This window comes from Rhea pennata, chromosome 1 (assembly GCF_028389875.1).
Source record: "Rhea pennata isolate bPtePen1 chromosome 1, bPtePen1.pri, whole genome shotgun sequence".
Lineage (NCBI taxonomy): Eukaryota > Metazoa > Chordata > Aves > Rheiformes > Rheidae > Rhea > Rhea pennata.
The window spans coordinates 94,088,642-94,106,122 of NC_084663.1; the positions used below are offsets into that span (position 1 = coordinate 94,088,642).

The following is a 17,481-nucleotide window of genomic DNA, read 5'->3' on the forward strand; positions in this document are numbered from 1 at the left end:
GTGGAGGTTTACGCACACTCCACACAAAAAGAGGACTATCTCCTAATTACCTGTCAGACGGTCAGGTGGGTGGCAGGCTGATGACTCAATTGGCTGCCTTGAAAGAAGAGTCCTCCATCCAAATTAGCATGCTTTTATCTTTTTTCAACCTGAAGTGGGTCTAATTGTTCTGCTTGAGAACCAGGTTTCCATTAATGAAAATTGTTTCATTTCCAGACTGAAACAATGCATGGAAATTGCGTTCACGCTGATGCAGACTCTTGCTAAGGAGCTGGTAACAGTCAAGATTGTTATACAGAGAAAGAAGTCTTGAAATATTTTCATCAGGCATGTTGAACACATGCGTGAACCTTTTCCCTCTACATTCCTAAAATAAATCAAATCATAACAGTAAGAGGCCCTTCTGCAATGAGGTTTCAATGCACAAGGAGCAGGTAGGGTCCCTACACTACACTGTTGATGCCTTCTGCATCCATCCCTTGGCCATCACTGACATTTGCAGAACCTCTGCTGCACCCTATGAGCATCTGAACTCCCTATGGCTGCCTTTCCAGGGGTGACAGGACCCACAGTCCTGAGATTGGGTGTGAGCATAACTGCCTGAGGCCTGGCATTGCTGACCTACTCAGCACTGATTTCACACAAAAGCTCCCTCAAGATGCTCAAAATAGGCATTCTGTCTTCTGTCAGACTGGGAGACCTTCTCTGATAAGTCTGATCTAATTGCATATACTTCCATCCCCTCAAAGGGCAATGATGCAAGATGTCTCCATTTTACCTTGAGGATCACCAATTTCAGCACTCACCAGGCATCATGAGAACCGGATTCAGCTCTGTGCTAAACAATTAAGTGAAGGCCATGGGAATACCAGTGACCCCTGAACGCTGGGCTTTGGCATACAGCAAGGCATTTAAGTGCCTAAATTCTCCTGATGCATCTAGCTCTGATAGTGCCTGTGAAGTTCATAGAATCAGTAAGGTTGGAAGGGACCTCTGGAGATCATTTTGTCCAACCTTCCCACTCAGCAGGGTCACCTAGAGCATGTTAGACAGGGTTGCGTCCAGGCAGGCCTTGAAGATCTCCAGAGAAGGAGACTCTCCAACCTCTCTGGGCAACCTGGTCCAGTGCTCCATCACTCTCACAGGGAAGAAATTCCCCCTCACATTCAGGCAGAACTTCCTGTGCTTCAATTTCTGCCCATTACCTCTTGTCCTGTCACACGGGACAACTCAAAAGAGTTTGTCCTCGTCCCCTTGATACCCTCCCTTCAGGCACTTATACACACTGATAAGATTCCCCCCTCAGTCTTCTCTTCCCCAGGCTAAACAGGCCCCCGCTCTCACAGCCTTTCCTCATAGGGCAGGTGCTCCAGCCTTCTGATCATCTTTATAGCCCTACGCTGGACTCTCTCCAGTAGCTCCATGTCTCTCAAGTTGCTGGTGTGTTGGACATGACTCAGTTAGGGACTTGACTACAAAAACATACTGTTGGAATTTGATTTGAGAAATTTATTTTCTAGTTACTCATGGCAAACTTAGCATTCATTTAACTGAAAAGCCCCTGTTGAACTCTCATATTTGCATTCTTTCTAAAAGATTAAATGACTTGCTTTTTGGGGGCCTACTATTGGCAATGTATTCACCATCGTAGATCAGTGATGCACTTAAGGAATACAAAAAAAAAAAAAAAAAAAAAAAAAAAAACACAACAAAGTCTGTGAAGCAGAATTCAATGAAATCCAACATTTTTGAAGGCTCAACAACTGGTGCAGTTCAAAAACTAGAGATATGAGCTACCTAAGCAGCAAGGGCCAGAGCTCATGGGCCCTGTGTGTTGTACATCAGCTTACTTGGCAATGAGTCCTACTAATCTCTCAAAGCCTAGAGGGAGTAAAGATTCTGGCTACAAGCTCTCAGCACAGCACAGCTCCAGGTGTGGAACAATTTGACATTCTGCAGAACAGTAGAGACTTGTTCATCTTAGGAGAGAACCTTCACTTCCCAGCAATCTCAACACCATAAAAGGTGCAAGTTAGACACGTTTAAGGTGTTTTTACCTCTGGGTAACCCCAATCCTAATTTAAAACTTCACACTCTAAACTGTTTTCCTTCTATCTGTTCTTTTCAGCCTTTATACACCTTGGTTTAGTTGTCAACTCAAAACAAAATTACCTAAATTATCTTATCAGTCAGTTCACACCTTGTATTACACTCTTGGGCATCAAATAGCAATTTTTAGCTATTCAGCCCACTTTGTGGTGAACTGAAGCCTGTATATTAAAATCTATAGGATATTTAGATACTTTAAAGTATGCCACTTCGCATTTGGAAAAATAATTGCATGACATAATAGATATATCTTGCTGTTTGGGCTCTCCTTTTCAGCTGTTCCAAAAAAAAAAAAAAAAAAAGAACTGCTACAACTGTCATTGTTCCCTGTATGTGCTGCATGAGATCAAAGGGCATAGCAATCACATAAGAGGCTATGTGAGATAGTTTTTAGTCTCGTTGTATACAAATGTAAATAAATACAGAAATAAAAGCTGGCCGAAATGCAGTGAGGTATTTTAGTTTTTCCTAATGGCTCTAAATCAAGGTTAGTTTATTGTTATTTTTGATTTTTTTTTTTTTTTTAGTTGAAGCTCTATTCCCACTTTTTTTTTTTAGGGTTAGTTGCTTAGAAATCAAGAGATTCAAAGTTGAGGCAAGTGTAGTCACAGGCACTTATAGCAGTAGTAATATTTCAGCAGCTACACAGTTCTTTTTACAGACAAAAAGGGAAACAGCTTGGTTTTCAGCAATGCTGACTGCCCATCTTTCCTACTGTCTTCAAGTGGAGCAGTAACAGCTCAGGCCCTCAGGAGGGGAAGAAAGAAAGAAAGAAAGAAAGAAAAACACCACCACACATCAGATTCAACCTAGCCTGTTCAAGACGCTCAGGGGAAGGAAAGCTGAAAGCATGCACAAAAATAACAGTTCACACTGGTGGAAGGGCTTCAAAGTGAGGAGCAAGTGAAATTGTCTCGCTCAAAGCAGCTGAGGAATTGCTAGAGGTACAAAACTAGCTCCGCTAAGATGGACTGGAAACAGAGACAGCCACAAGGCAAAGAAAGAGAGATGTCGACCAGAGTGCGTTGCTTGCCCAAAGCATAGACTAAGAAACACACTTCTGGGACAGAGCTATGGAGGGAGAAGGTTATACAACCATGAGACGGATAATGGGGTAGGTATAGACTACTATGGAAAATTTGTACCAGTAATACAGGATTTTACAGTCTGTCTCCTTGGGAAGAAGCATGAAGGCGTATTTTTGAAGCAATATATTAAAATTTGCACCCCACATAGTAATAAAATGCACTCTGAGATAACTGAAAAAAATAAAAATTACATTTGAGTGCTTACACTTATCACTTAAGAGGCCTGATGCTTGAAAATCTTGTCCCAGAGGAAAAAAAATCAAATTTCTTAAAATATCTGACTTACATGTAGTATGAACCTTAATTTTATAACTACATTAGCACAGTTCAGGGTGCCTGCAATCTCAAGATTTTCTAGAGCAATTGTAGTTTCCTGTGGCTGGCTTATGAGGACAGGCCAGTTTTGGGGGGGGGGTTTGTTTGTTTGTTTTTTTCTTTTTTTAAATGAGTGTGTCAATGGGCATTTCAGCTGTAAGCATTCAAACTCTTAAGAGCAATTTGTGATGCATGTAGCAACACATAAGAGTTGAGCAAAGAGATAACAAGTTTACATGCATTAAAAAAAGAAAAAGAAAAAGATCAGCTGAATGTGATCAACAGAGAATGTACTCTACTCATTACACAGACTTTAGTAGTACAACTGCCATGGGGAAACCAAGTTAACAGCCTCACAGCCAGAGTAATTTGCTTTTTTATTAACTCTTCATTTCTAAAAAACATTGAGGGTGTAAATCTTTACTTTGATTATTTAGCCTGTTTTTAGAAGAAGTAATATACATCCTTTATTCTTGTGTCTCTTTGTTCACCTGAAATAAGAGCATCCAATACTTCCCAAACATACCTTTTCCATCCCACCTTCTTGCAAGGTTAAGTTTTCTGAGTCTACAAATCCTGAAACCAAGGCACAAACAGATTAACATCCCTGGATGCAGGTATTTCTAGGGCACTGAGAGTGACTTGTTCTCAGATGGGTTATTTCTTATTAGGAAGTGAGCGTGACCTGAAGGAAAAGGTACCTGCATTTACCAAGTATTGCTGTTGGAACTGGGACAGAGCATGGATGAATAAGAGAAGACTACTATCCCTCTGGCACTTGGTTTCTGTATCCATTTAATTAAACAAAATCAATCAGTAGGGTCATCTAAGGAAGCAGCAAACATTCATACAAAACATACAGCATTTTAACTTTCCTCTAAACCCCAGCTGGGAGAGCTGGGCTTTTCCAGTCAGGAAGCTAACTCTATGTGGTTTGTATGCAGTCAGAACTAACCACCGCAAGTCAAAATGCAAGTATTAACACCCATAACCAACTCCAACCATGCCCAGGATTTACCAACAAGAATTCAGCAACTCCTGTTTTTAAATGAAATAAAGAGGTCTAGGGAGAGCAGTGAAAGAACAATCTTCCAACATTTTGTGAAGATTGTTCACTAAGTTCCAGCAAGAAAAAAACCAGGCATTATTTTTGACTTTCTAATTAAACTCATTCTAAAACCCAACAGCTGGTGATATACAGCAGGAAAAATAACATAATTAAAGAAGCCTTCCTTGCACCTGACACTGGATAGCTATTTTTTTTTTTTTTTTTGTTCTGTTTTTTAGCCTTTAGACCCATGCTTCCAAATGAAAGGCAGCTCTTCATGATCAGATGAAATCCCAGAAACAAGACTCACTCTTTCCATCTCCAAAGCTCCCACTGAAGCTTTCAGACAAGTAACCCTCTCTGAACATTCAGTCCCAACAACGCAGGAAAACGTAACCGTAATCACCATGACACTCTGAGGAAATCAACACCTATCAACTACCAAGGAATAATTAAGAGAGGATAAAAAGACAGCTGCTTTCCCGGTGTTTTTTAATCATGGATCCAGCCCTTTAAAGAGATTGCTAGGTTATAAGAGACTTAGAGAAGATTAGCTTTTTCATTAATGTTGGAGTGGAGAGAAGGGAGTGTCAATGCAATTCCAACCAGGTATGTTTATAGCAGTTATGCAGGCAGCCTGTTCAAGTATTATCTCTCTGCCTGGTGTTATAATTGAGGTCAGCCCAGAGAGCACGGAAAGTCTTCCGGAGAAGCTTTTTTCAAAAGAAAAGGCCATCCACCTGTAAAATCCTGATCTGGCCAGGCTAGTGATAAATATAGAGGTATCTTTAAAAAGCAATAGTTTTTCTTATTTTGCTCTGCAAACTTGATGATTTTCAGTGCTGTCTTCAACCAGAGATTATCCCACAGAACAAATAACTATTACTGTCACCCCTTTTTAAGCTTGGACAGCAAAGGGGGGGGGAGAGGAACACACACACACACACACACACACACACACACACACACACACACACACACACACACACACACACACAAGAAAACCAGAACTTGAGATTATCTAAACATACTTTTACATTCTTTTTACAACATCTCTGAGCAAGACTTGGATGTGTGAGCCAAAGCCTTCTGATAACTATGCAAGATAAACTCAGTTTTAAGTATTTAAGAAGTATAAGCCCTGACACATCCTATTACACACAACTAGTAAACAACTTATTTTTTCGTGGGTACGTATTGCTGTTTTCACTCCATGTGATATTTGGTAGATCAGAGTTGTACTGAAATCATGTCTTCCAGCTATATTTTCAATGTACCACTTTTCCGCTATACTAGTTCTGCTCCACCCTTGTTCCTGCAGAGATTTTTAAAGCACAAACTCTCAGGAATAACCTCTTAGAGCTGCCACAAGAGAACCTGAGAAAGGTCAAAAGGGTTTCAAATAGGCTAACTAAAAATACCAATCCCAAGATATGCACCTTAGATATGGCTGTTACATATCTCTAATTCATCAGAAGCTTTCTTAAGAAAGTGAGGGGGGGAGGGAAAATAAAGTTTGCCCCCTTTATGAATGGGCAAGTACAAGTGCTACCAACGCTGAATTCAACAGGGAAGACAAGCAAGAGAAGAAAAAAGGACATCTCTCATCCCTTAACATTGAACTTCTAACATCCATAAAATACTCCATCTTGCAAAGCAAATGTTGTGGAGAGAGAAGAGAACGGGGCAGACGTTTGGAGTACCAAAGCCTTCACCAAATTCTAATGTGGTACCAACAACTCTACCCCAAAATGTAGAAAAGTTTCAGGAGCTGGATGCTGTAGCACAACTATGGGCTAACCCAGTAGCCTGCTGGCACTTCTGGGTTAACTCTTGAGGAGACAACAAACAACCCCCACAACCTCAGATCCCCATGTTAACTACTCTAGTTGTGCCAACCAGTTTCCAGGTGCATGCAGCTATGCCAATAAGCATTTAAGCTAGATTCATGTTGGGTGAAACAGCAGTACAGCAGTGGTGACATGACAACCGCCCTCTGCCAACACATGTTACATCCACATCTAAAGAAATAAGGAAGAGATATAACCACTTACTTTGTTACAAACAAACCCACAGCAATTCCAGCCTGAGCTAGAAAGTCTGCATCATTTAAAAACTCCATATCAACCACAAGAGTAATCCATTTAATGCAGTGACAACTTTATTGAAAAACTGAACATTCATAAGTCTAAAGATTTAACTTAATTACAGAGCAAGTTGCAATTTAGGAAAAAAGATGCTTATCAAAGTGGAGATCAAACAGCGTAAATACATAGAAAAAGTACAACAGCAAATAATCAACTAACAGTATAAAACATTGTTGAGAGTTTGGTTTTTATTTTACAAAACAATTCCACAGTTTCTAAAAAAAATTAGTGTTTTGGTCACATTACCCAGTGAGGCACAAGGTTTTAAGAAAATACATGATCTCTGTGCTTTCCTTCCTACGTGGTCATATTTGGAAGGGGTGTAAACATCTATATTTAAGACAAATGTGCTTAAGTGTCATCCTCCTCCGTTCTGAGGCCCTACAATAACAGTCATTTTACTTTCATTAATGTAATTATTATTATATAGCAAGAATCATTCTCAGAACCCAAACAGAGGCTCTTTGAATCTCTTTTTACACAGTAAAAGGGTATGGGCTCCAAATATCCAGGTTCCCAGAACATCAGTTTCAGACTGCATATTTGCTCATAGGACTGTTGCTATCTACCCACAAGTTTCGATCAACTCAGGCCAGTCTTCCTGCATCTAGCAAGAAGCCATTCTATTGCAAACTCCCCCAAAACTTGCATAATGAATACCCACACATAAAACCTAAAACATGTCCTTCTACATGATTTCTTAGAATAGTTTTAATCTGGTGCAAAAATCCCTTCTTTGGGTTTTGCAATAGCTCATTAGCAATTTTATTACTGTAAATACTAAACAAGATAAGATTGTTCACTGTAGAACCACCGCAGATAATATCAGAATTCACAGTGGACTTCATCACATCATCCAGAGCAAAATCTTGGAAGTGATGAAACTCCCCTCACATTTTCATGCATAGCATTTCAGTACTTTGGGAAAAAGATTCCCTCATCCCCACCTCACAAACCCAGTTTCCATTTCTACTTGATCTGAAAAGCCCCTTGGTCCCAAACATGCACATTTCATGCTATAAGTGTATTCTAAGGCTGCTTGGTGAAGGTTGTTGTTATCTGTACTGCAACAAATCAAAAAGCAGACAGGCAAGTTGACCTACAGTCAAGCTTTCAAGAAGCAGAGCACTAAATCCTACTGACAGGGGCATCCAACATCATACAAGTTTCTTTAGGAAAGACAGCCTTGAGTTATACACTCTAGGCAACTGAGCAAGGACTTGATGAAGGAGGGAGCCTTGCAATCTGTATGTCTGCAGTCATTTAAGATACAAACTCTCCTGTATGCAGTAGAGTGTATACAACAGAAGCATTTTTACCTTCAGGAATGTTAAGATAGAAGGCTAGGGAGGGCTTCAAGAAATGCCCACTATACTTCCTGCCTAGTAGATAACCAAAGCCAACAATACCAAAACTTAACATGAAGTTTTACTGACCCCCCAAAAAGTGCTTTTTTTGTTTAATTTAGTTCAGATTGAAACTGGGCGAGAGAGAATATTTATATACTAGTTCATTCCTTGATTACATATGTAGAACAAAAAAGTACATAAAATAAAGCATTTTAACAACAAGCTACAAGAATCTTTTGCTGTCAAACTTGTCAATAATCTGAGCACAACTACTGGCAAGCAAATAAGCATCTGAAAACTTTTGTTCTGACAGAGAAGAGCTACTTTTAATCAAAATCACTTACAGATGAAGTGACAAACCAACCCTGAGCATTTTTCATATACTGGCAAGAATATGGTGAGTCTATCCTACCATTCGATCTACATTAAAAAAAAAAATCACTAAGCAACAAACGCTGCTGGCACTATGATGATCACTTATGTCTTTATCATCTCCCTTTGCTTTCCCTTCCCTTAAGGGCACTAGTACTTAGCTGCATGTGCTATGAAGTAAGATAAAGTTTTGTTCTTCTTTTTTTTGAATCAATGGTTGTAGCACTGGAATTCTAGATTTAGAAAGGATAGAGAAGAGGGGAAAAAAGAAAGAAATAAACAAACAAACAAAAAAAAAAAAAACATACCACAGATCACAAGTTTACCCAATGTCTACTGGCAGTGAGCTAAGTAATTCCAGAGCCTAAATTTTCAACTTTTATATGACTGTTGTGAGCACAACCACTTAGAAGTTTCCAGATAACTTTTTCAACCAGAATACTAGCTATATTCAGCATACACAATTCTGGTGTTCTTGCTGGAGAACTTCTAGAGTCAGGCAGAGTAGCACAACCCTGCATAAGCTGGTCAAGAAATAAGCAAAAAGCTTTTACTCTTTCTGGCCTGAAGTACAGCAAAAAGAATCTCAGAAATCAATTCCATTATGCTGACTGCTGATGAGCCTGGAATGATTATCCAAGTTGGAGAGGGACAAGTTGGAGGGAGAAATATTGTATGCTAAACTTAGTTTTCCAGGAGCACCCAGAGATACTAAAACTAAACAAATACTGGAATGTGAAAGGCATTGGAGTTGTATTTTAGTTACCCTTATACAACAGAGTTCTGTAAACCTTAAAGTCCTAATAAAAGACTAATACAGGGTCCTTTAATCACAAAAAAAATAGGCTTTGAACCAACTCCCTGTTGAAGAAAGTCACACGGTTTAGCAACTTGCCTTACATCAGAGTCAGGAAGTCATCAAGAATTACAATATTCCTCATTTCCCAGTCTCTCCTGAGCCTTTAACTAGTTCTTCCTTTCAAGGAAAGCAATATTCAACCTAGTGATCTTGATACTACCTTCCAATTCCTAGGAAATAAAAGCACCAGAACAGAGCACTTGAGGAACATCATCCAGTATAACTGATTCTTCCCAATACAGTGGTGCCACATTTTGAAGAAGGCTCTTACAAAGTTGTTTAGAACAAAAAAATGCAACTAGACAACTGGAATCCAGAGAAAGCCTGTTAAAATTCCCCTTTCATAACATCCTCAAAAGGATGTTTTTTTCTGAAGGATCTTGACAGTGGGAGGTACCACATTTTCTAAGTTAACAGAAGGACACTTTAAGCTTAAGGTTTTGCATTAACTCAGTTTCTGGTAACTTTCTGGAAGCCACAGAATTATTTGCTTTCACTATGGGCTTATACTTTTCTGCCAAGTAGATCCAGGCTTTTGCTAGGTTAGAATCTTCCTTGTGCTGCAAGTCAGGGACACATCTGCCATGCAAATGCAATGCATTAAGTGACAGACCTCTAGGTAGCTGTGGAAAGAGAGACATAAGCTTACATACAGAGTCTACAGGACAACCATTTTCATAGCCATAGCAAAACAGAGCTTAAGAGGTTAATCAGTATCCCATATAGCAGCAGTAGGAATCTAAGCTCAGAGATTACACAATTAACCATTGCAGTAGTTTGGTAGTACATATCTTAAAAGAATAAGAAAATGCAAATTGGCTCGAAATTTGGCTATATGAAATAATCCTAATCCAGAAGTATGTTCCACATTCTTTTGGAGCTGACACCTAGATTGCTACATGATGTCTTTGCTAAGGCAGCCCACAGCAAGTTGTCCTTTCTCCTGAAAGCAGGAGAAGTGCACTAGCATGTCTGAGAGCTTTAGGAAAAACAAAACTGAACTCATTTACAAAAAGACATGTTGGAGTTTTGGCTCATTCGTAAATTTAGGAGAGAATGTGTTCTCCCCACCCAACGTTCTGCTGATTTAACACCTTATCACTTCCACATTACCAGCAAAAAGTTTGTCCTTTGAAAAGAGACAAATTCTTTCTTAGCTTACCTATTATTTCCTTAGTTTTGCATTTCTATACTATAGCTAGAGGAGAAGAGAAGCACCTCACTTCACCTGAACATTTTCAGTTTCTTGCCTTGCGCTACACCACTTGTAGTCAAGACAAAGAACTCTGGTTTTTGACAGCCAGAAAATTTCTATTTACCTTATTTTGCAAGTGTTTCTCCCAGAGGAACAAGTTTTTACAGACAAAAGTGTCCCTTCCATGTATTTTAAGGAAACACTGTCACTCTAAACCACAAGTGAAACACTTCATTGAAAAAGCACACATTTCATAAATACTAACTCCAAAACAGGTTTTCCATTTAGAACTAAACTTTTTTTTAGTAGTATCATAACCCTAAAGTTGCAAGAGGCAGAAAGAGGACAGAACAGCAGTATTCCATTATCCAAGGTAAACAGTGCAAAGATTAAGTGATAGAAAATTACTTAAAAAGAAGAGTTCAATAGAGGAAAAAAAAATCAGTTGGCAGTTGATCTCTTTCTTGAAAATCAGATCCTCCAAACTGGTTTAGTCCCAGAATCAAGGTCTCTGCTTTACAGACTTCTTATCATCACTTTCAGTGCTAATTTTGCAAAACCAGAACAAATGCATGATTTTACATACGAATTATCACATACTCTGCCCAGTTCTCCTGCTAGACCGAACTTCATTTAAATCGCACGAGCACCCTGTCCTACAGGCATCATTGCTTACAAAGACAAGTAACTGCACACACTGGATTTAAGACAAGGAACCTCTAAAGTGAAAGGCACGTGTTTAAGACAGAAGTAGGAAAACACACACAGTGATCTTAACATAGTTCTACTGTACTTTCAAGAACTTCGTGAAGCATCCAGTATTCCTGTTAGGTCAGACAGACTGAAAAACATTTCTTCACAGCATCCCTATGAGTGGGAGAAATAGAAAAAATACAGAGAATCATCTCAGTTATGCTGCTTGATGATACTCACTCCATGCAACTACCACACCATTGATGCTCTTGACTTCAAATCAGCTAGCCATGCATTAATCACGCTTACACAGTTTGCGTGACCGTATGAATGGACTAAAGACAGGCATGTCTGCTCACCCTTCACCAGCCCAGCTGCAGTGGAAATTACACCCCTAAGCCTGTCCTGAGGGGGCAGAATGAGGAAGAGTGGGGTTGATTAAGTGGGACAGAAAATTGCTTGCCCAAGCATTAGATGAGCACTCTAGGAGACTGAGGAGGAGGTACACAGAAGGACATACTTATCTAGTAGCATTTTGGATAAACACAGGTATTCCAAAGGCAAGTCTTAATTTAAAGTGTATGGTCAGTGTAATCACATATCTTAATAGGAAGCCTTTCCATTTTGGTACATTTAAATTGTGTTCTCCCACTACAGAAGATGCTTAATTCAATTTTCAGCTCCAACTACCCCAGTTTCCTCCCCCTAAAATGCCACCATAGGGAAAAAAAATAAACCCTACAGTAAAATACTCTTGTAACTAATCTTCTCTGTCCAAATCCTAAAATGACAAAAGGTAAGAGAGAGAGAGAGAGGAGATGGAGGCTTACCTTGCAAATGGTATGAAGGAAATGCTGTACCTAAGAAGGAACATTTTAAAAGTTACTGTTATGTCAGGTTGTATTAGAGTCTCACACAAGAGAAATAACCCTCAGTTCCTCTAAACAAATATAATTGCAAAACGCACAACTGTAATGGAGCTTTGAGTTTGTGAGCTAAAGACACGAATATCCTTGCAAGTCATCTTAGCCCAGCCAGGTTGTGAAATAGAACAGCAAAGTCATGAGACATATTGTAAAAGTATTTTAAAACATAGCTCTCCTGCCTCCACACTCCAGTGCCTACAGGCAGATAAGATTAGTCTTGAGGGCTGGTTGGATGTTTTTATCAGTTTCTGTACTACTTCTGGGACAGTATCCAAAGCATACAACTTGAAGAAAAATGATTCCTAATTTGATTGGCACACATAGGTCATTTAACTTGACAAACTCAGGAGGGTCTGCAGGGGAATACAGAAGAGTAAGCAATAAATTGATTAAAAGAAGGGGCTGGGGAGTAGTGTAGGGGTGGGAGTAGTTTTACCTCAAGCTCATAGAAATTAAACATAATCAAAGGAACTTCTCCCAAAATGGAGCCAAAGCTTCACATCAAGACTCACTGAAGAGTGAGAGAAATACAAGAGCAAAGAGACAGAACATGCCAGCTCTTTATAGCTGCTTTGACTCACTTCTAGAACAGCGAGGTAGAAAATTCTCCTTCCTTTCAATTCACACTAAGTCAAAATTCTCCGACAATTCAGCAACTGAGGCTGGGTGTAATAGAAAATGGAGTGGGGGAAGAAGTCACCTACCATGCCAGGGCAAAAAACTGCAAGATGCAGAAAAGGAGTGCCAATCCTGCATTGTGCCACTGAAAGGAAGAAAAAAAATATATAAGAAAAACATGCAGACGAGGTCATCATGTAAGACATATTTTAAAAATATATTCCAGTTATATATACACCTAGGATCAAGTACTCACCCAGAAAGCAGAACACAGTGTTAGTAAAAGGCACAACTAGAAGAGAAGAGACAATTTTGTTAAATATAGGAACTCCAGTTTTTATAGATACGACATTGTAATGGGTTCCTTCACAGAGATGGAAGCAGACTACATATTTCACGGTCTATCCAGTTCTTCCTAAGAGTTCTCCTTACTTAAAAGGCACTATTTTGTTTCTGAAGTGAACTAACGAGGAAACATCAGCCTCATATTTCCATAAAGTAAGCTCACAGCTACAATGGAATAGCAGGAGGTTCCTACAACTCTTCTGCAACATCAGTATTTTTCTGCTTCCCCCTCCCCCCAACGTCTTGATATCATATGTATATACTATACATTTTTTTGGGAAAAAAAAAAAAAAAAAAAAGTAAGTAAGGCTTTCCAGTTAGAACTCTAACCTTTCTACTTCTGTTCATCCCACATTTGCCGTTGACTCTAGGGATTACCATAGGGTTGAAGTTATGTAATTACTGAAATCTTAGGACTTCAAGTTATAATACACTTTCAAGTACTTTTAACAACTGCTTAATACACTTTCAAGTACTTTTAACAACTGCTTAATAGCTATCTTGTTTAACAAAGTCCAACATAGCCATTCAAATTTGCACTTAAACAGTAGCATTGACTCTTCACTGAACTAAAAGCTCAAAGGCTAATAGGTCATCTTGAATTATTTTCCGTTTAAACACTCAGATTAACAGAAGCTTCCTTTTAGTGCAAGTTTTCATCTTCAATTTAAGATACGCTGATTAATTTAGCTATGACAGATGCTGGTACTTGATTGCCCTCAGTGTCCAACTCAACCTCACAATGCACTGTGCTACTGGAAATTATGATGTGCACCTTTTTGATAGGTAAGAAAATAAGAAGTATTATATATGCAAGTGAAGAGCATTTTCATTGTCAAATAAATCATACGCTTAATCTTCACCTGATTATTGATACTAAATTTCTTTTTTTTCAGTAGTTTCAAGGTGATTATTGTCTACACACTATGCCATCCAAGAATGGGCTTTATTTGTTCTGTAAGTGATATTCCAGGCATACTCCCAGCTACAGGCATTCTAAATACATACTTTAAGAGGGGAAGGGAAAACAAGAAAAGGAGGGCCTTTCTCATGCTATATATCTAAGAGCATAAACAGTAGATCTTCTTAATCTGTATGAGTTGCCACTAGCCTCTTTAGATGTTTAAAGGGAAAAAAAGAAGTGCTAATACCAAATGAATGCTCTGACAACATTCACACTGAAAATGAAAAGGTATTTATATATACACATTAAACTACCCTCTGGAATTTCAAACTTTCCAAGAGAAAAATGCAGGAATGTAAGAGGGAAGGATTGGAAGAAAAGAAAAGTGTATGCGTGTGTGTGTGTGTGTTAAACAGGAACAAATCAAAGTTCTCAGTAATTTCCTCACCCCACCCAATAGAGGGCGTCTACATTTCCCATCTTCTGAAGGCAAAATAATTACAAAGGATGACATTAGTTGAATGCTGAATTTTGCAATTTTGTTTTGTCATACAAGTTTCAAAACTCAAAGCTATCTGCCAACAAAAACATCTCTCTTTTTTTATTTTTATAGCAAGATGACTAGGACAGAGATTCTCCAGTTGCTTTGTCATTAAATTAATATTTTATCAGGGTGAAAATATCTATACAGCTCTTTGCACCACTTTATCTTATAATCTCCTATCTGTTTTGCTGCAAAGTAGGCTATTTCTAACAGCTTCCATTGTGCAACTCAAAAAAACAAAAGAACCCCTACCATCTAAGAAGTTTCCTGCGTATCATCATTTTTTAAGCAACATGAAAATATGACAGTAATGTGACCTCGGGTACACTGGAACTATGTGCATGACTCACACATACACAAACCACAGATCCTTAATGTTCTTGTAGCATATTAACCTGGCTTCAACTTAGTCTTTCATAACAGGAAAGTGCCTTTCTGGTGCTACAAACATATTGCTACTATACTGGATATACAGGATGTTTTTAAAAACAACATCTTGAAAGGTAATTATATCAAAGCGCATGAAAGGAATTTACAACAGAAATTGTTTCCAAGTCAGCGCGCAGTAAGAGATTCCTTTGATGCTTACTAGCATAACAACAGTAGCAATCAGACGAGTAGGCTCAAACATCTTTTTCAGTTGCTTCATTGGTCCCATGAGGAACGCAGTGCTGCAAAAAGGAAAACAAGATGAACGCAGAAGAACTAGAGGAATAAGTAATACTAGAATCCCGATTAAAGGAGGTTTACTTTGTGAAGTTGTCTGCTGCTATATAGTTCACCACCACACTATGCTGCTAAGGTAAAAAATATATGTATATATATATATAGATATAACAACAAAAGAAATAGAACGTACAGTGTTCTTTGCTCTTGTCTAAGCTATTCAATCCACATCTTTATTCATATTTCTTAAGTTATGATTAACATAAGCAAGCAGAGCTGTCAGGCTAGAAGCGTAGGTCAAGATCAGCTAGATCATTCTTGACAGATGCTTGTTTAACCTGCTCTTTAAAACACCAGCCTCTGAGACTGCATGGATTGCAGGCAATCTGTCTCTCTACATAAAGGACTGTTTTCAGGCCTGCACCTGTTCTCTGATCCCTCACCAGATGTACATCCCTCCTTTGTGGGGCCGGTGATTAATAGGGCATGGATTTTGCAAGGTGAAAGTTTTATCTGAAGTGGTATTTTTATCTCATGCACAGATATCATACTATTTCTAGTTTCACTCCTTATACTTTCTAACTCCCTGCTACGCTTCCTTAGCTTAAAGAGTTGTCATTCATGAAGTCAGTGATGCTGTTACAGGAACCTTTACAATGGACATGAAAACTTATCAAACAGGTCTACCTTGACAGACTGCCCCAGACAGTCATTCATTGTTTCCTACCATTTATAGCCAGTACTAAAACAGTGTTATTCTCTAAAATCTAGCAACAAGAAAATGCTCTATATAAGCAAATATTCTTCTACAAAAGCCATGGTTTCTGCCACTCATTCACCTTCCCCTATCATTCTACTCCAATTTCCTGCCTTCATTAGCTAAGTGTTATAAACAAAATTGTTACCTTCCAAGAGATGCAATATTCCCCAATGTGTAAAACACTGCAAACAGAATCAATCCTTTCTTTGGTATCCATAGCAAACAACTGCCCTAAAAAGGAACGTTAAAAAAAATGCTTTTGTATTGCAAAAGAAATATATCCAAAAAGCATCACAACACAAAGAAGCGTAAAGAAAACTTAAGTCAAAGCGCAGAACCACAAAAACACTAGCTTTGTTTACTGGCATTCTTTGTAACAATTAACACAACTCATCCAGCTGCAAAACTGAGTCAGATGTCTGCAGACTCAAAACTGAGCAACAGCACACAGCCACAGCCTGTATTTATTAGGGCTCTTCAGACTCAAGCAGGAGGGTCAGGAGAAAGAGACCTAGCAAAAAAGTCCTTACCAAGACGGAGCACAGGCATCCTATTGCAAAACAAGCAACGAAGCCTTTAACTCTGGTGCCCCAACTTAATGAAGTTGCATCAATAACCTAGAAACAGGGGTCGGGGGGGGGGGGGGGGAAAAGCAAGTTAGGTGCTGCATATGATCTTGCCACATATCAAGCAGTAAATTCCCTGTAAGCCACTAAACTGCTTTTAACCTAAATGGAAACTCGCCAGTTTAGGCGTCAGTTTTTGAAGCCTATGGGATGAGCCACTGTTGCTAACAGAAAGCGTCAGCTGCGAAGCCGTGATGATTTCCCGCAAAACGAAGTATTGCGTCCCACCGGCTTGCAGCAGAGGCACGAAGGGGCAGGGAGCTGCTCGCAGCGCAAAGCCTGGTGGCATTTTATTATCACTGTTATATTATTTTCAGATGCGTTTCAGATTATTGTATTTATTTTCGTTTCGGATACTCCTCGAGGCGGCGGCACAGGGGGGGCCCTCTGCGGAGCGGCGGCGCGCAGGCCCGTCCCGCCGAGGACCGACCCGCGCCCGGGGCGGCAGCGCTGAGGAGCGGCGCGGGGCCTGGCCTGGCCTCGCCTCGCCTCGCCTCAACGCCGCGCGCCCGCCACCCGTCACCGCCAACGGCCAGCCGCCGCGCCGCCGCCGCCGGAAGGGAGGCAGGTGCAAGGGGAGCGGGGCGTTACCTCGGCCAGGCCGCTCGGCTCTTCCGCGTCCTGCCCCCTCAGCACCCGCTTCAGCTTGTCCATGCTGCCCGCCCCGGCGGCTCTGCCCCGCTCTCCGCGCTCCGCTCCGCACCGCTCCCCTCCGCCGGGACTACGGGCTCCAGCATGCACCGCGCCGCCACCGGCCACCTGCGCCCAGCAGGTGGGTAAAGGCCGCCGCCGCCGCCGCGGGGCCTGCTGGGGGCTGTAGTTCGCCGGCTGCCTGGCGGCGCGGGGCGCCCGCAGCCCCCTCAGCCTCTCCGAGGGGCGTCTGGGGTTTCTCGCTGCAGGCCAGCCCGCGGCGGCGG

General features: G+C 40.3%; 1 protein-coding gene across 2 annotated transcripts; it reads right to left on the minus strand.

The window, feature by feature from the left end:
* Positions 1–6,801: 6,801 nt before the first annotated feature.
* SFT2D2 (SFT2 domain containing 2) lies at positions 6,802–17,272 on the minus strand. 2 transcript variants are annotated; one of them, XM_062595719.1, is made up of 8 exons: positions 17,156–17,272; positions 16,469–16,555; positions 16,084–16,169; positions 15,102–15,183; positions 12,976–13,011; positions 12,806–12,864; positions 12,006–12,035; positions 6,802–11,349 (listed from the first exon to the last, which is right to left on the minus strand). In XM_062595719.1, the coding sequence occupies exons 1-8, from the start codon at positions 17,216–17,218 to the stop codon at positions 11,310–11,312; spliced, it is 483 nt and encodes a 160-aa protein (XP_062451703.1). In that variant the 5' UTR covers positions 17,219–17,272; the 3' UTR covers positions 6,802–11,309. The 2 variants fall into 2 exon arrangements, with proteins under 2 accessions (XP_062451703.1, XP_062451711.1); XM_062595727.1 differs by lacking the exon at positions 16,469–16,555.
* Between the last annotated feature and the right edge of the window lie 209 nt (positions 17,273–17,481).

Coding starts and splice junctions, on each gene's coding strand:
- SFT2D2 (XM_062595719.1), bottom strand. CDS start 17,218: ATGGACAAGCTGAAGCGGGTGCTGAGGGGGCAGGACGCGGAAGAGCCG. Junction 15,184..16,083: donor AATATTGCATCTCTTGGAAG/GTAACAATTTTG, acceptor TCCTTTTTGCAG/CACTGCGTTCCTCATGGGAC. Junction 13,012..15,101: donor TTGCTACTGTTGTTATGCTA/GTAAGCATCAAA, acceptor CTTCTCTTCTAG/TTGTGCCTTTTACTAACACT.